The 27,189-nt window shown below is 37.0% G+C and overlaps 2 protein-coding genes across 14 annotated transcripts in view; one reads left to right on the plus strand and one right to left on the minus strand.

The window, feature by feature from the left end:
• LOC126859476 (protein split ends-like) overlaps positions 1 to 27,189 on the minus strand; it is an 80,150-nt gene that overhangs the window by 7,978 nt on the left and 44,983 nt on the right. For 10 of the 13 annotated variants that reach the window (XM_050610855.1, XM_050610837.1, XM_050610827.1 and 7 more), the window contains 8 exons: positions 23,860 to 24,511; positions 21,281 to 21,760; positions 20,773 to 21,078; positions 20,122 to 20,541; positions 18,915 to 18,959; positions 18,142 to 18,498; positions 17,057 to 17,592; positions 15,639 to 15,874 (listed from right to left, as the gene is read on the minus strand). In XM_050610855.1, coding sequence (XP_050466812.1) covers positions 15,639 to 15,874; positions 17,057 to 17,592; positions 18,142 to 18,498; positions 18,915 to 18,959; positions 20,122 to 20,541; positions 20,773 to 21,078; positions 21,281 to 21,760; positions 23,860 to 24,511 — 3,032 coding nt within the window. The remainder of the gene's footprint in view (positions 1 to 15,638; positions 15,875 to 17,056; positions 17,593 to 18,141; positions 18,499 to 18,914; positions 18,960 to 20,121; positions 20,542 to 20,772; positions 21,079 to 21,280; positions 21,761 to 23,859; positions 24,512 to 27,189) is intronic. The other 3 variants (XM_050610892.1, XM_050610908.1, XM_050610901.1) reach the window with 3 other exon arrangements.
• LOC126848081 (uncharacterized) lies at positions 10,317 to 14,679 on the plus strand. Its single transcript, XM_050588642.1, has 4 exons — positions 10,317 to 10,626; positions 11,706 to 12,147; positions 12,789 to 14,011; positions 14,357 to 14,679. The coding sequence occupies exons 1-3, from the start codon at positions 10,317 to 10,319 to the stop codon at positions 13,960 to 13,962; spliced, it is 1,926 nt and encodes a 641-aa protein (XP_050444599.1). The 3' UTR covers positions 13,963 to 14,011; positions 14,357 to 14,679.

Consider the following 27,189-nt stretch of genomic DNA (forward strand, 5'->3'; position numbering starts at 1 on the left):
AAAATTGCAATAAAAAACATGTACTGCAGATTTTGTTAAGACATTAAATATATAAACAGAGATAAAGATATATATTTATAGTATAATTTGAATACTTCATTCATAATTTAACTTATCGCTAGATTGCCAACTACTTACAATATAAAAGCAAAATTATCAAAATGACAATTAAAAAAAAAAAAATGCTTGAGTCCTAATAAAATGACATAAAAATTTTCTAATTTTTCCAGATATAAAAGAAATCTCTAAGAATTTCTTTTCCATGTTTTTCCAAAGTGTAGACACCCTGGTGATATTTGGATGTTTTAACATAAAGTCAACATTTTCAGGGACGTTAATTTAAGCGTCGATAAACGACATTCGATAAAATATGTTTGCGCGAAAATAAACGTACAACGCGTTACATGGCGGCTATTTAGAGAAGATACATTTATCCGCTATGTAATTGAGTAAATATAGTTAATCACGAATCCGCGAACGCGGAACTCGAGTGAAAACGCGAGTGGCACAGCGCGGGTAAAGCGGGGGAGTTGAAGGGAGGAGAGGGGAAGGGATCGGGGGGAAGGAGTTGGCGCAACGGAAACGGAGCGAGAGACAGTATAATTACTCGGCTAATTAAGGACGCCCAATTAAAAAGTTTTGCCGTTCGTCCTTAGCCCCACGCAAACGTCGACGTCGCTCGCTCGCTCCTAAGTAAGATCGCTTTGATAATTCCCACTCCTCCGTTTTTTTTTCCACAAAATGCGTAAATTTATTCGCATCGACAATTATCGCGAGATACAACATCGCGCACCTAATAATCGCGATTGTATCTGCCCGGACAGAATAATAAATATGCAACATTCAGTGAAGATTCAATAAATTATAAAATTCAATCATAAAATATATAAAATATTGTCACATTTATGAGATAATTATTTCGTGAGATACAGCTTGAAAATTCATATGATGGATTAAATAATGAGACAAAAAGATGACATTTGATGTTTGGAGAGTGTCCTTAATAAGATGGAAATGTCACGATGATTCTAGAATTAATTTAATTCAACGAAAATTTGGAATTAAACGATGGTCGCTTGATGCTGCGACAATTATTTGGCATTCGATACTCTTGGGCTCTCTCTCTCTCTCTTTCTCCCTCTCAAAACTCGTATATCGCGATAAATCGCGGATGCTGCGTGTCCAATCTCCGGTGACCTGTCACACGAGCCACATCCCGCATATCTTTCGCATTGTACGCGAGATTATTGTTGACACGGAATTACCAATGACATTGTGCAACGATCGCCAAGAGCCAAGCAGGGAGAGCGAGCGAGAAACAAATATCTATCTACCTACGAATACCACCGCACCGATTGGAAGAGTCGTCCGGCGAGCGGAGGTGAGAGTAACACGCCGGGCGAGAATATCCGCGACACTGATTGACAGGTATTCCCGAGAGCGAGAGAAAATCGCTCTCGTAATTCGCGCGCATCCCTTTCCCCGCGATCGACAGGCTGATATCCCGTAGCCTAAAGTAGAATATCGCGCCGCATTGGAAATTTTTGACCGTTCTCTTTCTCTCTCACTCTCACTCACTCTCTCTCTCTCTCTCTCTCTTTGTAAGTATCACGGACACCAGTTCCTGATTATTCGCGTCTTTGTAATATATGAAAAATTCATATTTCGTTTTTTCGCATCTCCCTCACTTTGTATATTCGATATGCAATATTCAATCTGAATATGTAACGCAAATTTTATATTACTCTAGATTATAAATCAATTTAATAAGCGGCGGATATATTTGAGCGGGGTTTTATTTAATTAATAAACTAAACTGACACACATTTATTTATTAATAATGCTATTATGTCTAATATACGTTCTTCTCCCATGTTTGAATTTCCAAATTTTTAAAGAGAAATTTTTTCGAGACAAAGAGAGATTCTTATTTTACATATTTTATTCTCAAAAGTTTACATTATTTTATATTGTAAAATAGATTTCTTTTTATTTTTCTCCTACATTTGCATTCATTCTTTTTAATGATCATATCCTCGACATTTCAATGAGATTTCTCTTGGAATTCGTTCGAACTCGTTTCGCCAAAAACGCGGAAAGCACCGATGTCGACCCAAAGTACAAAGCGAATACAATATATCCGCGGAATAACGCGATAACGCGCATGTCACGTGGAATAATTCGTAAAGCTTGTTCCCCATACATTCAAAGTAATACGCTATACGGAGGGGAGGAGGGTGAGACCAGGGCGGGTAAAGGAGAGTTAAAACTGGATGAAACGCGTGATGAATAACTTATACAAGAGCCCATTCAATAGAGAACCCATGGCGCAGCAGTTACGCAATATTACAGTTGGTCGATGGGTTAAAACGAGTTAACTCACCATCGGCAACGGGCAGTTTCGAGTAAATTAAGTTCGAAATAACGAAAACTTGTGTGCGTTTATAATATTCACAATTTTACGAATCGAAGGAGGTAAAGATAAGTATAGAGAAATAAGCAAATTTTCCAATAAAACGCTTATCTAATTGAGAAATTAAATGAATGTAAAAACTTCAAAAGAAAATCCCTTTTTTCATTGTTTACGACAATGCTTAAAAAAAAAAAAAAACTCAATTCATATAAAATATATTTTAATAAATGACTTTAGATTTAATTAATGATGACGATAATTAATCAAACTGGCTACTTAAATTAGTATTAAGAATTATTTCCTTTGTTCCTTATACTGAATATTCCTGAGTAAGTGGACGTTTTCGAAAAGTAAAAACGTTTCAAAAGTTCTCGGAAATATTCTGCTTCTCGAATCGCGCGCAAAAACATGACGCAGAAAACTGACATTTTCTCCTCGTGTTCTCCCCTTTCACTCTCATTCAACCCTCGTTCGGGGAAACAAAAGCCAAGAAGTTAAACCTCATTCAAACGGTAAATCCGTTGAAAAAAAGATACGCGAGAACAGTGGATATTATCTACCTGCTAATTAAGCTGGTTGACGACGAAAAGGGTAGCTTGAATATTTTAATAAAGGTCATGTCGGGAACGTGTTCATCTCGTAATATGTAGATTGTTATTCGTATAATTCGTTTCATTCTTTCTTGCGGAACAGCCCGCGTAACTATATGTGTGACTATTCGTATGATCTTCCCGGAATGCGCATACATTAAACGATCATGCATTAAATAGCGAATACGTTCTTCGTGGAAAATCCACAAACTAGTGTTTGTGTCGTCCACGGGTCCATCGCGTCGTTTTCTCTCGCGAGGATATGCCCAATAAAATATTCCCTTTGATTTGCATCTCTCTAAGTTCCTAAAGCAATCTTTCTCTCCTCAATTATCGATTCTCCGATCGACCACAATTATTGGCCCTTCTTAGCATCTTCTATCTTTTGGGTCTTATCACTAACAATAATTCATAATAATTAATAATAGCCTGTAATTATCTCGATTGAGAATGATATGAAAATCCGAGCAAATCGGTTGGCAAATTCATATGGCATTTTTTTTTTTTTTTCTCTTAGAACACGCGATTCCGAAAAACGCGTGTCGATCGACACGATTTATACGAAGGAGAAAAAGCGGAGGAGTTTAAAAAGCAAACGGAACGGCAAACTAAAAAGGGAGGCGCCGCCGCCCGCGGCGGTTGCTGCGGATTCGCTCCGGGCTGACATTTTTGTATTTATGTATTTATGAGATTTACGCTCGCTCTCCTCTCTACGCCAGCGAGAATGATTAAAAACAAACACGCGCGATTCTTCGCGATCTCCCACTGCTGTACTCGCGATGTCCCGAACAAAAAGAACCGGCCGATGGTTGCGCGAGGATGCGGTAATACATGCCACAAATTCACCGTAATACCGTTCTCTGCCGGAAACGCATTCTCATTGTTGCTAAAAAAAGATATATCAGGTTCGACATACCAGGATATGTAAAAAAGACACTCGTTCTTTCTAAAATTGCGAAAATTTATCCTACCTTTAAGGAGAGTAGATGCGTTTAAATCCGCAAAAAAAAAATGAGTGCGATAAATGGTTTGTGACAAATTACCCGACAAATATAAAAATTATTATTACAAATATAAATGAATTTTTACTGCAATTAAATTAGAGTACGAGTTTTGCAATGGATTTTACAAAAAAATAATCATTTGTTCTAAACACTTGTATCAATAAAAATGCATTTATTAAAAACTATGTTTGTAATTTATTAAAAAATAAAATTAAAATAGTAAACTTTTTATTTTAAAAATAATCCAAAACATAATTATCGATCGTTTTGGAGAAATATGGTCAATTAAATTAGACGTATGAACAAATAATATATCTGTGTCTCCGAACGAGATGTAACACAACCGTCCCTCATTTCTTTGACAAGCCACCTGCGCGATTATCGTTAGCAGGGAATAGGCCGTGCAAATACGGGAACGCTTGTAGCGTTTGGGTGCCGCTGGATCACGGTCCACTTGTGTAAATAACATCTGTCAATCGCGATGGGATAAGCGGGGATGAGAAGCTACCGTTGATGAGAGAGACCGCCAAGGTCCCATCCTCTCCACGTGAGCGCGACCCTTTAAAACATCTCGTCGACTGATTGAATTACGGTGATTAGCCCACCATGATACGTCATCAGAACGATGTAAAATACATCACGATAGAGTATCGATCAATTGCGCGCCGATGCTGCGAGAATTCATCTTACATCAACGATTTGACAAGCAAAATTTTTTTTCATAAAAACTCACGCTTTTTTTTTACATTCATTTCAACATGTAAGTTAAGTATAATAAAATGAAATTTTTTTCAAAAATTTTTTTAAAAATGAAATATATTATGTATCGGAGTTAATTATAAAAATAGAAAAGAATTCCAACACGGATTATAAAAAAAAAAAAATTGAAAAAGTTTAGAATATATAATACTTCATTATTTTTTTTTAATCTTAGCTAGAAAAGCAAAAACCTGAATTACTACATACGTGATATATTTTTCATTTTATCATAACTTCTGCATTCAAGAATTTATTGTTGCCAACGGAAAAGTGCGAGATGAAATTCATCGCATCGAGACCTTTGCCCTTTGCATTACTTACTCTACCGTCCCGATTGTGCAAATATGCTCCTCGCTCTATTCGTGCAATTACGCGAAGCGGACAATAATCACACGACGGAGAAAAGCGGATGAGAGGAACCTACAACGCTTAGCAGCAGTTAATTTGTACAGGTATGCGCGATACGCATATGGAGGAGTCTCTCGGTATATATTAGCCGTACCGTGTGTATCCACACGTGGATAATCCGGCGTATTTGCGGAGCGGAAGCGTGCACGAATTTGAGCGAGAACGCCCCTGCATACCGCCTATAGTACACACAAGAACACGTTGAGAGGAGATGGGCAGGTAGAAGAGAGAAGGGGAAGAGAGAGAGAGAGAGAGAGAGAGAGAGAGAGAGAGAGAGAAAGAGAGCCAGCATAGCGGAGGCATTAATTGGGATTAAGTAAATCAAGACGCTAATTAGCTCGTGCCAAGTGCGCGCGCGCTTCTGGTTTTCACTGCCCCCGCCCACCCCCTCTCCCTATCCCTTCCTATCATTTCTGCCATCGTCATCGCTACCACCATCGCCAAATGACCGATACATGACGGATCCCCGGGTATTTAATTTTCCCAGCAATTTGCTATGACTACTCTGCGATCATGATACATGTGATCTAGGTGAGCGCGAGCCACCATTTAATTGCGTGTTATTGAGTTAACGTTCTCTCGCGTGTTAAGAGCGGTAAATAAATCTGGACGATACGAGTAGATGTTCGTGAATACGCGAGGTCAAATGTCCAGATGTCAGAATTTCACGTATGTGATTTTATTTAATAAAGGAGGGAAAGAAAAGACAGATACAACTTATGGATCTGTTATGTCTTTCCACGAAGATTTGAAGGTAGAAAAATTGTTTAGAAAAAATGCGTATTAACTTTATCATATTATTATCATTAACGTTTGAGAATTATTTTTTTTTATAGTTATATTCAGCAATGCGATTATCTTTAAATACTCTTTTCCTATGTGTGAAAATATATTAATTATCTAGAAGAGCGGCGCGTTTTTATTTCTTTCTAAATAAATTATTGGAGAATTAGCATATTCTGTGTATACGCGCAATATTTTCATCTGCTATTTCTATTAAAATAGAATGTTTTTTACGTGCACTATATTACAGGAAAAAATTTATTAAAAAGTGATTCAGTTCACAAAATAAATTTATTTAATAAAATAAATAGTTTTACATTTCTCTCTCCGTCTCTCTCAATTAAAGTGCTTTTAATTCATTTTCTTGAAAATGTATTCAATTTCCTAAAGGACTGTATAATGCAATCAAATTATTGAGCAATCTTGAAAAAAGAGAAACACATTTGCGACGAATATAAATAATAATGTTGATCTCAAGGTCTTTCTTGTAACCACCTTTTTTACTATCCAAATATGCGTATAAAAATATGGAATTTTACAAATAAAGCTTTATTATTAGAAAATATAAATTAGAAAAAAAGATTAAATGTTAGTCTCTATATTATTACTGCATAATTAATTCTGACGAAAAATTATTATTTCAAAGAAAGTCGATAACGTGCAAAACAGTAAATAAATAAGCCGAATGGCAACTATTTATTTCCTTATACGTGGAGAAAACGAAGAACCAAATGGAGATGTGGAGATGGGAGAAAGGGGATGGGAAAGGAGAGGGAGCTGCTGAGGAAACGCGGCGGAGAACACGCGATAAGTCCGCTCATAGGGTCTGGTAATATCGCGAAAAGTGTTTGCTTAGCTTGTCTCGACCGACGTTGGAAGTATTAAACCGCGAGCGTTCTTTCGTCTCCTTCGAGAGACGATCTCAGGGAGCGTGAGCCCTCTTCCCCTCCCCCTATGTACTTTCTTTCACCGCTACGATTATTTCCGGTACGGGGCCCTATTCGCGCGCGAATTCCCATTTCCCGATTAAAGTGATCGTTGATAATAGTAGACAAGCCAATTAAATAAAAATCCATAAAAAAAATTATTTTAAATAAAGTATGATATACTATATATGAATTGTGTGTTTGATGATATCATGTTTAAAAATTACTATTATTATAGATATTAATTATATAATTAATTACTGCTATGCGCTATACTTGAATTATATTCTTGTTTCATTTTAATTATTATCATTAATATATTATTAATTTATATATTTTATATTATAGGGACATAAATAGACTTTAAATAGAGGCGAAGAAAATATTTACCTGACACGTCATTCTCAGAAAAGTTTTACTTTTCTATTGTATTCGACGTTGTTTGATTGCTATTGCAATGACAATCTCGACGATACTCGCTGATCGCGACGACGATGTTGCGGAAGGGAGTCGAACACGACAGCCAGACGGGCAAAGAGGGGAAACTGCCTGTGTTAGCTCTGGTTTGAAACAACGGTCTCCTGGGAAATGTGCGTAATCGGCGAGTCCCTATTCTGGACCCCCGGTAGCGGACGGATTCTCACTGACGACGATCCAACTTGTTTATAGACTTATTTATATATTTTTCGCAACGCGACTTGATCAACGGTCATTGAAGATGAGCGAGATAGAATAAAAAAAAAAAAAAAAATTTGCTTATATCCAGAATGTCTACTCTAATCTTTTTAAAAAATTCCCTGATGTTCCAAGGAATTTGTGTTCAAAATTCCAGATAAAGAAAATATTTTAAAGATTTTTTTGGTGCAATTTTCTGAAATAAGTTTTTTTTTATTGTATGCGTTTTTAAATATTTTTCACTCCTACAGAGAAAAAAACAGATCGATTTCAAGTAGATCTGTAAATATATTTAAAAAAAATTAAATAATTTTTTTAAGATTTGAATTATATTTGCAATAAAAATTAAAAATCAATATCCTTAAAAGTCGTACACACAACTGCCCTTTCGCTAGTAAAAAATACAGAATTGTATGTAAATACATTTCCTCATCGTCCCGCACAAAAAAAATACTCTAATCATCGGTGATTTTGATTCATCTGGCATTTGACATTAATTTTTCAAAAAAGCGTGAACTATACAGCGCGGTTTCTTCACACGAATGAAGATCGAAACCGCTGACAAGATAAGGGTAAGGAGAAGACGCTAAGTAGCAGAGGTGAGCTCGTACGCGCAGCCGGGGTGAGAGAAGGTGGGACGGGATGCCCTGCCGGGCGAAGAAGCAAAGGAAAGAACGAAGAAGAGAGCCAGGCCGGGGCGAGCGATCGCGGTTCCGGAATAAAGTGGAATTCAGCGCGAGCTGAATTATAAACGATATTATGCAAACACACCACCGCGGAGTGGAGAGGAGCGCGTACTCTCATGCTGCGAGAGTTAATTTGATGAAAAACATCAGAGGCCAGGCCAGAGGCGCGGGCGAGAGAGCCTCCGAGAGAAGAGCAGAGAAAGAAAGAAAAAGAGAGAGAGAGAGAGAGAGAGAGAGAGAGAGAGAGAGAGAGAGAAAGGAAGGAAGAGACCGGCAAAAGACGCATCTCATGGAGAAAGATCGCTCTCCGGAAGGCGAGAGCGCTCTCTTTCTCTCCGCTCATCATCTAGTCGGCTGTCGAAAGATGTTTTCTTCCTTTTATGCTCTTTATTCTTCTCCTCCTCGCGTTTAACGTCTCATTTAGAGCAGCCAAACATGTCGGTGTTTATCGCATAAATGTTACAATTGCGTGCCGCACAAGAATCCTCTGTTTTTAAACCCTAGTTGGCTATAATTCAATTGATAATTATAATTTTATACAAAAAAAAAATCAGGATGTCTCTCTCTGTTCAAATCTTGTAAAAAAATTTTTTGAAAATTTCCTAATTCTCTCAGATATTTTGTCCGAAATATCAACGTAATTGAACAAAAATATTTATTCCATGGAAAATAATATTATAGCAATTGTGATAAAGTTTATTAAATTGAGATAGAAATGACTGATAGATTATAATTGAGAATTATCTGTAATATATAAAGCTAATGTTTTAATCAATCTCTGCTTCTCCAATTTAATTTTCATCGACAATCTCAACTTATTTTAATTATTAATGTTGTAATTAATATTCTTATTGATATTCATTCGCAATATTTAGTGCGAGAAAAATTTATTCGAGTTCCAAGAATCTCATATGATTTTTACTACAAAGTAAAGCTCAACATGTTATTAACTCGAATCGTGCAATTATATGTACGTAGCGTGACATAACGGCGTGAACAAGTTGACGCCCTGAATTGAGACGATGCACGCACTTGTATCGCGACGCGTTGCCTCTATTGTTCACGATATCATTTTCACCATGCCGTGTCTTATTTCAGGAAATATTGAACAGAAAATATTACGAACAAAAAAAAAAAATAACATTAAACGTTCACGTGATTTTTTTGAGCGCGTTGCCTCAGAAGAGATTAGCTTCCTCGAAAGAAATTTTTATTATTTATTTTTTACGACCCTAAGGAAATCAATCTCGGAGCGTTGAATAAAAATGACGGGTAATACATGAAAAATTAATCGTTATCGTCGTCGTCTCTAACGACGCGATGGGATTCGAAAACCGGCGAATTCCTGTCGTAAGCGAAACAAGGGCGCGATCAGGAGCACATCCTCTCGCGTAGAGAGGAATCCACGGGGCGCAGATGCAGCTCGTCCGTGATCGCTTGTAACGCCGCCAATCTGCGCTCGTCGGGGGCGGTTCTCGGTTGTTCCCGGGGGGTTGTTGGGCCAACCCCACGCGACATAAGCGGTAGAGTAGGTAGGTAGGTAGGTAGGTGGTAGAAGAGCTACGGCATGAAAAAGCGAGCGTGTCTACGCGCAGCTGATAACAGTGCGCGACGATGTGCCTGCCAGCCGGCGTTCAAATCACAAAGAGTCGCGAGATCAGCCCGCGTATCAAAAGCAAGGATGTCGAACGAGACAATCGGTCGCGTTCCTCTGAGAAGCATCAAATCCGAGATTACGAGACGTAATATTTTCTAACGAGAAATCGGAATTGTTCAAAATTTTGAAAATTTCAAAGTGCTCGACAAATATAAGAACGCTTGGATTTCCGTGAATTTTGTGAAGAAAGAAGAATAAAATAACAATGACGACATCGCTTTGTGCATTCCTCACTGACAACAGTGATTTTTCAATTATCCTGCCTTAATAGCAAAACCCCTATCCGTTTATACGATATCATTGGTGTCATTAAACGTTCATTGAAAAATTCGAGTCTAACAAAATCTTCATAGGAAACGCGCGTAGGGTGGGAAAGTGATACCACGTTGTATATCCGTATAAAAGGTGATCGACAATGTACGGTTTGTACAGAGCGTGGTTCGGCGGCGGTATCACCGGCACCAGCTACCCTTGTCTCCAAGACACGTTTTCGCCGCCCGATACGGTCGTGCGAGTCGGTAATGAGGGTGAGCACCAGTTCGTCGCGCACAAAGGCGTGCTCGCAGCCCACAGCGGATATCTCAAAGCTCTGCTGGCGAGCGCGGCGACGACGACGTCATCGTCGTCGACGAGCTCGCCCTTTGATCCCTCGGCAACCGTTGCCGACACGTCGACCAACGGACAATCACAGCGACCAGTCACCTCTGTGTCGGTCTCGTCCATTGGTAAATATCTCGATCGTTCGATAAATAAAAAGTCCCTCGGCCAGCCCCTATTAAGTTATTCCTCTTCTCGAACTTAAGAAGAGATCTTGTATGTTGAGAGAAAGTCTATTTTTCATCTATTTTTTATCTTTCTAATAAAGAATATATATGCGAAAGAAGATAGCTCCCTCTCTCTCTCTCTCTCTCTCTCTCTCTCTCTCTCGGCAAATAGATCCAACAAAAAAATTTAAGAATTAAAAATTGGCGCGTGTATTCTCGTATTTGCACGATAAATTGTGAATAGAATTTTTTAAAGTCTTCATTTTTTAAATATTTGATACAAAATGGAACCAGAAATTTTCCAAGAAAATTTCTATGCTGATATTATTATGTCTTTTCTAGTCTTGTGACTTTTTCGCTACAATATGCAGCATTTTCTGGATATACCAAATAAGGAATAGATGCAGAAATCGAATTTTGTTTTGAAAAAATGTCATTCTCCAAAGACTGCTTTCAAATAATAACAATCAAGCCGATGGTGAGACGGAATAATTAACAAACTTTTATCGGTCGCGCAGTATGCCACCGCTACTTCCAATCTCTCATTGAGATTTTCCAATAATTATCCAATTCAATCCAATTCAATCCGATAATTGAACCGGATTCACAAACGGTGGTAAGTCTACATTTGCAGTTTTCGAAGCAGAACGCAATATAATCATAATTTTTCTTTCTAATATAGTAATTTGAAAAAAATCTATTGTGCATAACACATGAATATTATATTTGTAAAGTAATGGCTATCTATGGCTATCTATTTTGACTCGCTAATTGTGTGATTTAAATTTCAATCATAAACAACTATCGGTTATCTGCCGATTATTAATTTTTTCAAGTATTCTCAAAAAAATCATGATTATCTTACAATTATATTCCTCGAGTCCCAATAAAATTTCATGAAAATTTCCTGATTTTTCTAGATACAAAAGAAATCCCTGAGAATTTTAAGTTTCCATATTATTTCCTAAAGAGCAAACACCTTGTGTTAATTCGCACTTGATCTCGAACAATTAACGAATCATCTCCTGATCTGATGGCAGGTGGAGAGGCGTTCGCCCCGCTGCTCAACTACATGTACACCGGCCGGTTGGAAGTGACGCTGGACAACGTTTACAGCGTGTTATTGGCGACGCATCTGTTGCACATGCCGGGCGCCTTGGAGCAATGCAGGGCCGCATTGCTGAGGCTGCGGGCGCCGCCGCCGCCGCCGCCTCCGCCGTTACCGACGTCCGCGTCATCGTCGACGACGACCGCCGGCTCGCCGCCGATCGGGGGGACCAGCATACTGCGGCCCATACCAAACCGGCTGGTGGTGGGTCCGCCTCTCTGCTGGCCCCCGACGACCCCGCTTGCATACTCGCCGGCATCGGCAGCTATGTCGCATCATTTGCCGCCATCGATGCAGCCGTTAATGCGACCGACGACCGTGACGTCCAGCGTCATCGCTCCCAGAGAGAAGCAGGAGCAATGCGCGCATTATAGGTTCGCAGTAAAAGGATGAAGTTTTAGTTCAGTTTATACTCTTGAGAAAGTATATAAAAGTCAAAAAGAGATTTAACTCTGTGCTGAAGATTCTATACGAAATCTTTAAGCAATAAGATTAATAGGAGATTATAATCTTATAAGATTTATATCTACATATTTCTTATATATGTACAAAATATAAGCTTTATTGATCTTATAACATTTATGTTATTATTATATTGTGTATTGTTTTTATTAGCAATAATGATTTTCAAATTTTAATTATGACTTATTGTTGACTTATTTAATCCAAAATTATTCTTTAGAAAAAATAATAACGTCTAAATTGCTTGGAAATTAATACAATTTTCCTTTTTCGATTTATTAATAGAATCATTCAACTGTTTCAAGATTTTTTAATGATGATTGAGATTTGAAATATATAGCACCAAAATTTTTATTTATTCTGTTTTGGCAGAGAACATAATTTAAATAAAGAGATAAAAAAGCTGAGGAAATTAATTAATAAATTTAAATAAATTATACATAATTTCTTATACAAAAGTATTGCAGAAAGTATTAAAAAAAAAACATTTCATAGTTTCAAGATATTTTAAGATTAATATATATAAATAGAAAAATACGCGTGAATGTTGCAGCACCGGCGAGATGCCGAAATCACCGCCGTCGTCGCCAACTTTGCATAAACATAAACGCCCGAGGCCGAGCTCCAGCAGATCGAGAACACCGGAGATCGTGTCTACTGTATCAACTCTGCCGTTCGTGGCAGCGGCCGCGGCCGCGTTCACCGCGTTCACCGTGACGAACAGCACAGCGAATTCCACGACAAGAACGTCATCGCCGTCGCGCTCAATCTCGCCGGCGCCGACGTCTGTGTCGCGAACCCACTCGCCTGCGCATCACCGCGACGACGACAATTCGACGACGGATCGCGACGAGGCTCAACGAGAAGCCGAGATTTCTGTCAGATCTCAAAACGCCGATCAGCAACGCCGATCAGACTCGTCCCAAGATGGAACATTAAATCGTAATCGAATCAATAATAGCAACCACGGAAACGCCGCGATATCATCGGAACGAGACGATCGAGGGCGTTCGTCTCGTCGCCGAGCACGAACCTCGACCGCGAGAGAGACCGCTTCCTCGTCGAGTACCGTCTTCTCCGTGATATACGACATCGCGTGCTGCGACGGACCGGTGCGCTTTCATCGAGTCTTGAACGAGAACTATTCATTGGCAACGTCATCGCAAGGCGCGCAGACACGTCCGCAGAGGAACTGTCAATTGACGGCGGAAAGCGAGGATGTGTCGAGCGAAAACGACGAGAACGGTGGACTGGCGAGCGAACAGACCGGCGACGGCCTCGCGCGCAGTCCCAACAACGACTCGAGCAACGATGCCAACAATGCCAATAACGGCGGTTGTTATACTTGTGGCTACTGCAAACACACGTTCAAGTCGCAATATTGCTACAGGAAGCACGCGAAACGGCACTTGTTACCACCGACGAGGATTATCGAGGCGACCAGTGACAGCGGCGACAGCGGCTCAAGACAGGAAGCCGCAGCTGCTGCCGCAGCCGCTGCTGCAGCCGCGGCCGCACGTGGGAACAGGCGGGAGGTCAGATTGTTGGATCTGAATGTACAATACTATCCCTGCAAGATCTGCGGCTGCAAGTTCCCGAGTTATTATTTCGTGCACAAACATCGCAAGCTATGCCACGCGAACGACGAAGAAAGACAAATCGTAACCGATGGAACGAACGCGTCAAATCGCGACGTGAATACATCGTCCCCTCAGGCTGCTCCGTGAAACGAGAAGACGCGATTTCTCTTATCGCTCTGGATAGACATTGAGATAGGTATTGAATGGCATATTTATATCCGATTATTCTTTAACGTTATCTAAACTCCATTGAGAGAGATAATCATTGTTAGAATTGGATTAAAAAATATTAACGTTATAATTTAAACATATCGGATTTATAGACGCTCTCCTTTAATGTTAAAATTGAAAAATTATTTTGTGTATATAATAAATTGTGTTTATAATAATTAATAAAAGATAATTGATATATAAAAAAAATATATTATTAATCAAAATGCTATTATAACATACAGCAACTGATGTACATATATAAAAAATATATATTATATGTGATAATACTGACAATACATTTGTTCTAATATAATTCTATTGTTTTCAGATTGTTTTCTCCTCTTTTCGCAAATATCCATGGAATTTCGCAAGAAGAATCACTCACAAAAATTGGATTCGAAGTATCGATATTGGCGTGTCGAATATATAATTGCAAATAAAATAGATCGAGAATTAAAAATCAGACTACTGTAGAATGTAATATAAATAATAGACATTATCCTTAATATCACCATAATTATAAAACACATTCTCAAATTACCTCAGAATTGTATAAACTGATTAGCTTAGAAAGCTTCTCTAATAACATCGAAAAGAGAATTTATACAACTATTAATTTAGATAGATAATAATTCACCCTTTCTTTCCTTATGTATGTTCTTTAACATTATATAAATACATATCTCGATGTTACAACGCACACCGCAATATTTAATTGGTACATATATTTCATGTATCAACAAACTGCATAAAATAAGAATAGAAGTCTGACGTAATTATGTAGCTGTAATCAAATTTTCAATACATGCACAACAGTTTAACTGTGAGAAAACGATAGTTACAATACAAATAAAAAGAGATGCTAATTTCTCCATGTAAAATGGAATTGCACGTACATGAGTTGTACTTAAATTTAGACCTAAGATTAAACGTTAACTCGTTGCTGTTTTTCATTTGTCTCGCATAAAAAAAATTTCAGTCTGATAAAATCAAGCTTTTTATACCTCAATAATGTATATATATATATATATATATATATATATATATATATATATATATATCGTATAGATTCTTTTGGATTTAATTAACGCAACTTCTAATGTCAAATATATCGGTACATGTTGAAAAAGTATTTTTCAAATTTTATAAAAATAAGTCTCGAGAGATTATGTGATACAGCACGAGAGAGATTATAATATTATTAAATATCCTACTCCCGCTTTTCCTTCGCCGCAAAAGCGACAAAATGAAATCAATAAATCAACGATGTTTCTCCAAAAATATATCAGTAATATAAAATATTATTTTAAAATGTCTCTATATATTATATCAACCTTTTAAGAACCGGGTTAATTTCGATCATATTAAGTTTATTTAATTTATTAAAGTAATTTATTAAAGTGACTTATTTAACTTTAATATTTTACCAACCTAATTCTTATTATAATAACATAAAGATAATTCGTATAAATGAAAATCGTATATTAATCTAAATATTTGAAAAGAAGAAGCAATAAAAATCGAATTGTGGAAATGAGATTAAAGTTCAGACTGTAGTAAAAGAGTGATGTGAAATAAAGACAGAAAATTTCAATCAATTCGAAACTTACCGACGACGTCGATCGACGATGTTTCTTCGTCACTGGTCTCCATGGGAGTATGATTTTCCTTCTTCTTGTCCTTTATCCTACTACTGGTTGCAACATTAGCACCACTGCCACTTGTGTCCCTGCAACCTGGTTTCTTTTTACTGGATTCCTTAAAGTCCGACTGAATAGTCGAGACATTCGTCGAGTTGATGTTCAACGAGGAGGCAGATGAAGATAACGCACCTTTTCCTTCCATTCTGTAATAGAATATTATTAAAATGCATATAAATTAAATAATATAATTTATTAAGCTTCCCCTTTTTCTCTTTTATTTTAATCGTATTTTTATTTTTCAAGAAAAAAATGCAGCATTTTGTTGCAATAATAAAAAATCTTATCGTAATAAAATTTCGTCGATTGTACTTCGTAAAGCAACGAGAGTTCGACATTCATCATCGTTCTCATCGGACAGAATCACATTTCCAACTATCGAGTCAATTACGGTGATGAGAGCCTACGTAAACATAATCCACTAACCGGTAACCATTGATTAGCATTACAATCTGCTAATAATTGATCTTCCCCCACCCTTATCAAGTCGCCGTCGCCGCCTACTGCATCCATCTCACTTCATCCCGTCACCCCTGGCATATTCCCATTATCCCTCCTCGCTTCTCTTCAAATCGACTTTCCAGCCTCAACAACTTGCTCCTTTATTTGTCTATTGCGCGATCACCAATGATAAGTAAAACCTATCTCAATTAATAAGTTTCACCGAAGATAAAAAGACAAATTAAGCCTCCCCCTTTTTTTTCTCTTTTTTTTCTTTTAGTGCGTAGTTTTATAATATTCGTGTGCTCTGCCCAAGCAATGTATTGTAATCGTTAAATGGGTATTCGCGGGTCGTCTCTCCCACCGTGAACAATATTGAGATTGATTCGTTGGAGTGGGGTATGTTTGCAGAATGAATATCTTCCGGCCGATGGATACGGTTCATTCAATCAGTCCGCGTATACGCTTTTATATAGCGAATCGGGACCAATTGGTATGCGCGTTTCGCAAAATGAGCCGTGCCAACTCTTTTATTTCTTACTCGCATATCGAGTAAATGATCAATATCATGCTGCGAACACTTGAAAAAAAGGAAGCAAAGAGAATACGATATTTGCGACAACATTCGACTGGCGCATTCATATATGCATCAAATCGCATCTCATGATTCTGGTACATCCTATATAGTATCTCGACGATTCGAAAATCTAATAGCCTAATATTCGTTGAAACATATAAATATTTTTTTAACGTTGCTATATATAATTGATATATCGACATAAGTTAAACGTAATCATTATAAAGAAGTTTGCGATAGATACATTTTAAATATTGTGCAAATATTGATTGAAGTATATAAGATAGCAATATTTTCATACTTAACGTACATTACTTTAATATCCTTTCCCGTCTCCAATTGCGCTTCTTCCTTTGAATCCATCTTTACCAGATGAGATTCCTTCGAATCGGTCTTGTTTTCCTTGTTCTCCTTGCTCGTTTCCCTAGAATCTTTCGCGCTAGACGTCGTCGATGTCGCCGAGATACTCGACGCTGTTGTGTTCAAAACTGATGTCGTTGTCGTTGTCGTTGAAGCCGTTACGGAATCTGCCGTTACGCTAACGCCCGATGCTGCCGAGCTCAAGGGAGTCGTCGTCGTCGTTACCGTCGTGGTCGTAACGGTTGTCGACGACACGCTCGATGTAACCGTGGTACTCGTTGTAGATGTAGTTGTAGCAGTTACCGAACTATTCTGAGGATTCTCCTGAGTCTTTTGTTGCTGCTCCCGTTGTAATCTCGTCGTTATCCCTGCCGTTAAAATATCTATGGGATTTTCCTGAGTCTTTTGTTGCTCTCGCTGTAACCTCGTCGTTACTCCCGTCGTTAAAATATCTATAGATCCGATAGTCGAGCTGGTATTGTTTACCTAAAACAATATCAAATTCACATATTACATATGATATTCATTATAATATCTTTGATATAAGTTTTTCTTTATTTTCAAATCTCTATATGTAATTAAGTGATAATATGAATAAAATACTTTATATTTGCAAATAATTATTTAAATTTAATTCTCAAATAAAACTCGGATCTTTAAAAATTTCGACCTGCACTGCTCAAAAAATAAAATTTGGAGATGAGCTCTTCTCTAAGTTCTAAATTTTAGAGAGGTAGAGAAATAGATTTATATTTGATTGCAGTAATCATATACATATGCAATATTATTACAATACTAATTCTAAACAGAAAATAATTTGTCTTATAAAATAAAAGAATGAGTCTTATTTTAAAATATTTTTAAAGTGTGATACATGACATAAGTATAACAGTTTTTTTTTTCTGCATTTTAGCAATGCTAACAGAAATAAATATTCGAATAATAGAGAAATATTCTAAAAGTTGATATTTTAACACATGCGTTTATCGCATATATTTTACTATATAATATATAATTACATATAATAAAACTTACTTTGTTATTCGGATTATTTCGAGAGCTACGCGTTCGTTGACGCGACTTTCGTAAAAGCTGTTTATAATTCTCCGTTTTCTTAGTGAGGTAGTAGTGATGTACACAATCTGGAACGCCCTTATGTTCTAATGATTGAGCTATCACTCCGTAATTTTTAGGGTGCTGAAGGTATTTTTCTTTGAACGATTCGTGCTCCACGGAACTCCATACATTGATCAATTTACGCTCACTGTGCAAAGCTTCCAACTCTTCCGGTTGGAGCAGTCCATTCCGATTTTGGAAGGCGATCCTTCGTTGCTTCGCATCCAACAGCAAAGGCGGTATAACTGCATACGAACGCATCTTCTTATCCTCCAACTGTCATAAATAATAATTTCATTACATATCTATTATCTCGTTAAAATATTAATTCTAAAAACTACATCATCGATATATTTCTGTGATGCATCGCGCATACAATTTTTATTCAGTTTTCAGCTTTTTAGCTCAATCTTAAAAACCGTTTAATTAAAAAAAAATATTTTGATAAAATATATTAGTATATAAATAAAATTTTTTGTTTAAAAAAATAAATTAATATCTTTCATCTTCAGCAATAGTTATGGATCCAATGCGTTCCTCTTGCAGTTTATTATTACATTATGCTAGTGTAAAATTCAATTTATTGATCTAAACGCACGTTTTTGCAGAATTAACGGCGCAGTATATGATCCATAACTAATGTATGGTAGTAGGATAAGGGGTGAAGGGAGCAAAAAACGCACGTTACTAACCTGATAGGCTTTAATGAAATTTTTTAAATCTTGCAATGTTTCTTCCTGGGGAATCAGTAAAGGTTAGATATCTTCCATGAAGCATCATCAAAGAATCTCAAAACAAGAATTAATTAAAAAAGAAAATATGGAAAAAACAAAAAAACTAATAATGCCTAACAATGCTTTTTCAGAGAATTAGTAAATGAGATCATCGATCGATATAAAAATTTTCTAAAGACCAGCTTTAATATCACATTGCCAATTGCAAAGAAATATTTTATTTCGAAAACTTTTCTATTGAGCGTCGTGAATCTGAATCAAGACTCAAGAATCAATTAAGACTACTGCCCCATATATATGTATTAGTACATCCGATGGTAACTTTCAATCATCTCCATCCATTTATCCAGTTTGCCATCCTTTCCCTGGTCCGTATACAGTAGAAGACCAAGAGAGAAAACAAATGTCTAAAGATAGGAAGAAACTGTCAGTTACCATCCTTTGATTATGATAATATAAACCTTTAGTTATTTGTTTTAGTTATTTAATGTGACAATGGCGCTTTCACAGTATTGCGCTTTAGAAAAAATAAGAAAAACAAAAGATAAGACAAATTAACAAAAAAATTAACAATAAAAAATATTATGATTAATTTTTTTACTGTTTTAAAAATGTAAACAATTAAAATATATAATAATATTACTTGTGTATACTTTGACATAAATATTCAAAAATTTGATAATGCAAAAGTTAAATTTGTCATAACGTTAAGTTTTGCGGTTTAACTATAAATTGCTATTTTTTTCTCCAAAAGAATAAGAGTTTTTACAAAACTGAGTATTTGTAATGTCCCTATTTATATTCAATTTATAGTTTTATCAAATATCTTATATGATCATAATTAATCATTAAGAAAATAAATATTTACGAAAATTTATTTAAGAAAATAAAAATTTTAACAAAAAAGAATTGTAGTAAAGAAAAATTAATATCACTGAATCAACAAACTAAATAGATATCTGTTAACAGTGTTAAACTTCCCACTTTAAGTTGTTTTCAAAGAAAGTATTTATAAACGCTAATTTTAGTAACGTGCCTTCTTTTTAGTATACTCCCTATACCATTTCTTCATCCTCACCATAATAACTTTCCTCTCTTTCGCAACGAGTCGCATCGCTCATTCTGCGACTACTTGGATAAATAGAATAATAGTAACACGATATACCTCTTGCTCCTGTAGACCATCCATTATCTCTTCAAGATCGGCTTCACTCTTGATGCGAGCACCAACTCTGTTAAAACGCTCCTTGTCTTCCCTTTGTTTTCGCAACTCGGGAAACACCTTCTCGAAGAACTCGCGGTTCTTTGTTTCCTTCGATTTCCTCTTCTGCGTCGCCTCCAGCCGTTCTACCTTCCGATGCCATTCTTGAACCAAGATTGTATACGTTTGCGTTTGCTGCTGATGAAGAGACGCACGCTCAGTATGATCTCTCCGCAGCCTCGCTATGAGTCTGGTTCGCATACACGTTTGATGCCGCGTACGATTCTCCTGGTATACACTCGTATCCGACGGTTGATTATATAAAGGTAGTTCTATCTTGGGACCTAGTTTTTCCATGAGTCTATGAGCTTCTTCCGCCTTTCGCTGTTAATAAAGATATATCAAATTAAAATTCATTAATTGACTCGTATTGACTATTTCTAAACGCTTAAAATATTAATTTAATCAATCTAATTTTGACAATACAAATAACTTGCGCTAAAATATTAAGCGCAAAAAAGACGCAAACGGAACCTAACTTTGATTTTTATTTAAACATCTATAATACTTGACATAATTAAAGCGTTTAATTAATATTACGTATATATAATTTACCCTATTTTCAGCGTAGATCTTTTGCGCCATCGATTGATGCTTTGGTTGTTGTGACTGTTCCTCAACATTACGTTTAAGACCACTTGCTTCCAGAGGTTTATTCGCTGCTTCTTCCAATTCTTTTATCCTCTTCCGCAACATATTCAATTGATTTTCTCTCTTAGCGATTTCTCTATCGACTTTGCCGATTTGCTGCAAGAGCTCATCCTTCGTACTTCTAAGCGCATCCTCTTGTGTATTCGGTTCTGGAAGAGTAGGCGAAATGGCTTCCGTTTGCGGCGTATATGCACCCACGGCAGGCTGCTCCTAGCAAAAATTCGTCATATAATATTGTGTCTAATATATTTATTTTATTTATATTTATTTTATTCTTTTCCTATTTAATGACACGTCTGATTTATATTTATACAACAGGTTTATTTGTTTTAATTTGTTTATCTTTTCTAAAGATATCTCAACTATATAATATGTCAAATTATTAAGATAAGATAACTCATATTATACTCACCCTGGTATCTATCCTAAGCGGTTGCTGCAATTGTACATGCTGCTGCTGCTGCTGCTGTTCCTGCTTACCGCCGCAAGGATCCGCGGGCGACAAGCTCTGACAGCGCGACTGTGACTGTGATTGCAGCTGCTGGACCTGCTGGTGCGGCTGGCCCAAACGAATCTTTTTAAAGGGCGGCGTGTCTTGCTGCAGACTAGCCATGTCGATGGCGGTGCGAGTACAATACTGATCCGGTTGGACGGGCATGAGGCCTACCCGTGCCGGGTTTCTTGCCGCCGCCGCGTGCTGTTGATACTCGGACGCGGCGGCCGCAGTTGGCGACGGTATCGGCGTTACCGAGGAGCCGGTAGGCGGTAAAAGGGATATCCTCGGCCGATCACCTCTGCCACCGGTTCCCATGCCGCTGTACTCGGCCACTACCCCAACACCAACTTGCGACAGAGGACTGTTGCTCACGCTGATAGCGATCCTCTCATTCACCTGAAAAGAAAATACCACGGTTAAAAATCCCGCCTCCATTCTTCTTTATCTCTCTTTCGCTTTTCCATCCATTTTCTATTTTCTTTCATCGTCATCTTATTTATTCTTTGCCAGATTCAATTTATCTCTCGCTCCACTCTTTCTAACCTTCTTCTCGCGAAACTATTTCAGGAAAATCGATGACCCGGTTCAAGAAAGCGCGCGATATATCCCCGCGATCGCTGCACTGTACCCTACATCTCCCGCGAACAATCATCTGTTCTCTTTTTTTATTTCTATCAGTAGTTTTACGCACATAATGCTGGCTCACTCGTTCGTGCTTTGTCACGGACGTTGTTCACAAAGCTAAGCTCCATAGTCCCTATTGTATCATAATGTACAAATTACTCTATAAGCCGTGACAACTAAATAACTGGCTTAAAATGTAAGTAAGATACAAACAAAATACGATGCAATGTGTTACACGTGCACATGTAGAACGTCGCGTATGTGTGTAGTCCGAAAGTGGGCGATTGAAACTTTCACCCGCCCACTCGCATCGCGTTACGAGTTAAATATGATAATGTCCGTTAGAACTATGTCATTTCATGGATCTAACTTGATTTAGGATTCGGGAAACTTTATAAAAATGGGCAATCGATATTCAACAATTTTATTATTACACGCTTCACAAGAAATTCTAAAAGAAATTTCCAAAAATCTTAAAATCTTACAAAAAACGAGAAACACTTTTTTCATGATTACTTCATAATTGGATGCATTACAATATTTACTCAAATATTGTAAAAAAATTTCTTGAAAACTCCTTAATCTTCCAGGCTTTTTTGTTCAAAATTCCATATATTTATAAAAAATATACTTTAAATAATAATAATAAATATATATAAAACTATATATTTTACAACTTGACCACTTGGTGGAATGCCGATTGCTTACAATATAAAAGCAAAATTATTAAGGAATCCTAAATTTCAAAAAAATTCCATGAAAATTTCCTAATTTTTTTCCAAAAAAATCTGAAAATTTAAGACCGTCTATATTTTTTCATGGATTGGTGACTATAAAATAATTTGCTGGCATAATGAAATGCAATATCATCATGAAATATATATATTTAAACGTCTGACAAGAATGAGCACATCGTTCGGCTCATCAATTGTGCTAACAATGACGTGCGATATTTAAAACTGCAGAGCGTCAGCGCATGTGGATCGTATTGTTAAAAGAAAGAGAAAAAGGAGAGAAGGACTGATATCGATGAAAGTCAAGGACGAGGCGATGTGCGTATATAGTGCGTATACAGTCTGCGTTGCGTGATTGCGTGCCCTGATTATTTTAGAATTCGATGTTACGAATATGGATCTTTAATTCCGATATTTTTTTGCGAAAACGCGTATTTCAATGTTGCGTTCATCGCTCGTTACAATCGTTCTTTTGAATAATTTTCGACTGACTCAATTGCTAATGAACAATTATAAAGCAAGACTTTTAAGGCATCAAATCCTCTAAAAATCATTTCGAGTAATTTAAAATAAGAAAAATTCAAATTCTCCATTTGATAATTTCCAACGAATTATATTCAAATGTTATAGAAAGATTTCATTATTTCATCACACACACATCATCAGTGACCTTAATTTGTAGAAATCAATCGCGAGATAAAAGTAAATAAGTCTCTCTCTAAAAATAAAGTATCTATCAAAAGATCAAAATACACGAATGAATTATACACATATGTTTATACATATATATGCGTGTGTATGAGAGTTTATTTTCTTAATATTGAAATATTTATATTAAAGCAACACAGAAGCGTTGAAAGAAAAATTTTCTCGAGATGTAACCTCTCCTTTTCCCGTATCTATTTCTAGACTTATTACAATTTTATTGCTCTTAAAAAAAGAAAAAAATCCTTTTCGTTTCCGAGCATGCTTGCGTGACCATGACCGTTTGATGCGTCGCGACGCCGTGCACATATCGGGGATATCCCTGCCGAGACGACAGACCTCGAAGAAAAGGTGACGAGGAAATGTTTGCGCGCGCACGTATATGTATATATATATATATATAGTGCAGTTTCGCGCCATGGAAATACCTACGTTCGTGGTGTTGGCGCGGTACGCGTCTCTCGCGGAATAGGCAGTCCCAGTGAGAGGTGGCGGTGGTGTTTGGCTAGCGATGACGGTCGGCTGGCTCGGAGGGGGTGCAGGTGCGGGCGCGGGTATGGGCACGGGTGCCGCCGGCGACGGTGCGGTGGTGACGACCGCCGCTACCGCCGGCGCCGACACCGAGGTCGGCGGATAGGAATGAATGTAACGGAGCATCGATGGTACGGTGACGTAAGGAGTGCCACTCGCGGTACCGCCACCGCCGCCGCCGCCGCCGCCGCCGCTGCCGTTGTTGCTACTGCCGCTACCAGCAACGCCGCCGCCGCCGCCGCTGCCATTGCTGCCACTATTGCCGCCGCTGTTGTTGCCCGCACTACCGTTGCTCGCGTTATTGTTGCTCACGCTGTTGCCACCTGCCGCTACAGATAAAACGTTCGAAACACCAACCACACCGCTGTTGCTGCTCGTGGCGGTGCTAACTCCAGCGACGACGGCAGGGCCGCCCGCGGTCGCAGCAGCGGCCGCGGCCGCGGCTGTCGCGGAAGATGCGGCAGCGCCACCCTGCACGTACGTCGCTCCCGTTCCTACCGTCCTCGGAGACACTGGACTGCTGCTCTTGATGTTGACATAGCTCTGCGTTGGCCTGCAATCGTCGTAAAATTGCATTAGACTCAAGGCTAGAGAGATTCAAGTACAATAGACCCGAGGCAAAAAAAGTCTCGCGAGTATAAAATCACTCTTTTCGCTGCTATATAAATTATTAGATGAAATTGAAAACGATACAAGTTCTTAAATTTACAATTGTACTATTGTAAATTTGTCAGTTGATTGTATCTATTATATATTTTATTCGACTTTGTTAATAATTATTCAACTGTTAATTTATTTTCCACAATAATATGTAAAAATATAAAAATACAGATATAAACACGAGATACATATAAGTCTGCGATAATCACTCTCATTTGTGAACTTAAGCCTTCCACGAATAGATGAACTATGATATGATATTCTGCAGTTGGCAACTAAAAGATAGTGGCACTTTGATAATACAATACATATCACTTTGTAATACTACTACTAGTACTGCAAAGATCTAAAGATTGATATTTCATCTTCTTTTATAATATTAAAGCTTCATGACTATAGCACTGTCTTGTCTTTAAGAAAATGTAGTAAAACATAAGCAGCAAAATAATAATAATCAAAATCTAATCACATGATATATCCCCCGAACATAATCATTTGACAATAATATTGTATAGATTAAGCCTGACCTAATTTACTCTATATTATTATTGTTATGATCAAGATAAGAAACTATGTCGTTTTTATATTATCGAAAAATATTTCGATAATATAAATAGATAATGTAAATAAATAATGTAAAACTTGTATGAATTTACGGAATATATTTTTGAAGAAAATATTTTATATATATAAATATATCGAATAATTAAAATTATATCAGAATGATATGTAAAATGATTTCATCATCTCTCAGTATTTATATTAATCATTCAGCGAGCTTGTTATATCAGAATGCATCGCAGCAGTTTGTTTATCGGCTCGTGTGTCACCGGCACACGTCATACACACGGTTCATCCAATTTGTCCGGCTTAGAAGAAAAAGAAAACTGTCAAGCATATTGACAGCAGCCTAACAGCTTTATATAGCCGATCGATACCCATTGGTTTTTTTTTTCTCTATCCAATCACGTTTACGATTCCACCAAAGTTTCTGATTCCTTTTCCGAAGGCCACCGCTCTGTAATCCGAAACGTCAAAATGAAGACTTTTTCTTGAATTGAATCAAACATTTCGCCAATTAATTTTTCCATCGCGTACTTTTTCTCATTTCGAGCAATAAAATCATGTATTGCTAAACTAAATAATTCATAACAGTGTCATGAAAGTACTCTGTTGTAAACTGTTGTTTTGCATTTGCATGGATTTAATCGTCGCATCGTTTTTGCAGACTGGAATATTATCAACAAATACGCAAAAAATATATATCGATAACGACCGAGCGAGATAACACAAGGATTACTTGAAACTACTAGATTAATGTCGAATCGCTTATAGCGAGACTAAAATGAGGAAGTAAAACATGATAAAGATAAGAAATTTTGCAAAAAAATTTTAGTGTCATCTCCAACTTTTTAATTTTCGTCATTAAAATATTTAATCGAACAATTCATTTTACATCATTCATTTTATAATAAATTCATCTTCGCCAAAAAAAAAAAAAATTATTAGAAAAATAACACAATTCGTATGTTTGATGATTTGATATTTTATAATCACCTAGTATAGTGATAAGCATGTGCTCGTACTTTTTCGTCACGGATCCTCTAGCAACTGTGAACTGAAATCATATCACTTAAACGGTCTTAACGTTGCATACATAAATAACTCTCATTGAGAGAGAGAAAGAGAAAGGAGAGAGAGAGAGAGAGAGAGAGAGCCAGAATCGTGACAATAATTTAAATATGCGCTTTAGTTTACTAATTCACTTGGTGATCCGGTTCATTAACTTGTTTGATGTTCACGCGAATAACGGTATTTTCCGACAAGATTTCTTGAATGTATCGCGTATCTCGTCGAACCAGCCTGTAATCACGTCGAATCCACTGCAAAAACGTCGCAACAAAACAGAATGTACGAAAATTGCGGACATTAATCTTGAGATGAGCAAAACTGAGAATATATATGCAATAACAGTATAATAAAAACATAGAAAAAATATGATAGAATTAATGTTTATTGGAATTAACTCTATTTAACTGAGTATTTGAAAGTAAATGTTCTGTATATTTAACTATTTTGAATCATTATAATATAATAATAATATATTTATAATATTTATATTACTTTTTTTTTAATTATAAATGTTGAAATGTTTTGGAAAAAAATGGAATTTGACCAAATTTTTGTTAAAAAAGTCAATTATCGGAAAAAAACTCCGATTAATGAGCGAGTCTATAAATCTAGTTAACTCAGAATAAAAAATGTGATTGCAAAAATTGCAATTTCTCTGCTTCCGCTCTCGTCATTGGGTACCTCGCCGGTGGTTATTAATTTAATTGAACTAATTAGTGATCTTGACAGCAGCGTGCATCAGACATTAAATAGTATGGATCGATATCGGATGAATATTAAATGTAAAAAAGAAGAATATGCTCTATCTTGCTAAATGTAAGTTTTTCTTAACAAGAAACGCATCATCAATCAGTAACGAGAGAATCGGTGTTGCATGATTAAGCTGCCTGGTAACGGTAAAAGGTTGAGATTAATAGTGCTTATTACTAAAATAGCGCT

Source organism: Cataglyphis hispanica, chromosome 1, assembly GCF_021464435.1.
Source record: "Cataglyphis hispanica isolate Lineage 1 chromosome 1, ULB_Chis1_1.0, whole genome shotgun sequence".
Classification (NCBI taxonomy): Eukaryota; Metazoa; Arthropoda; class Insecta; order Hymenoptera; family Formicidae; genus Cataglyphis; species Cataglyphis hispanica.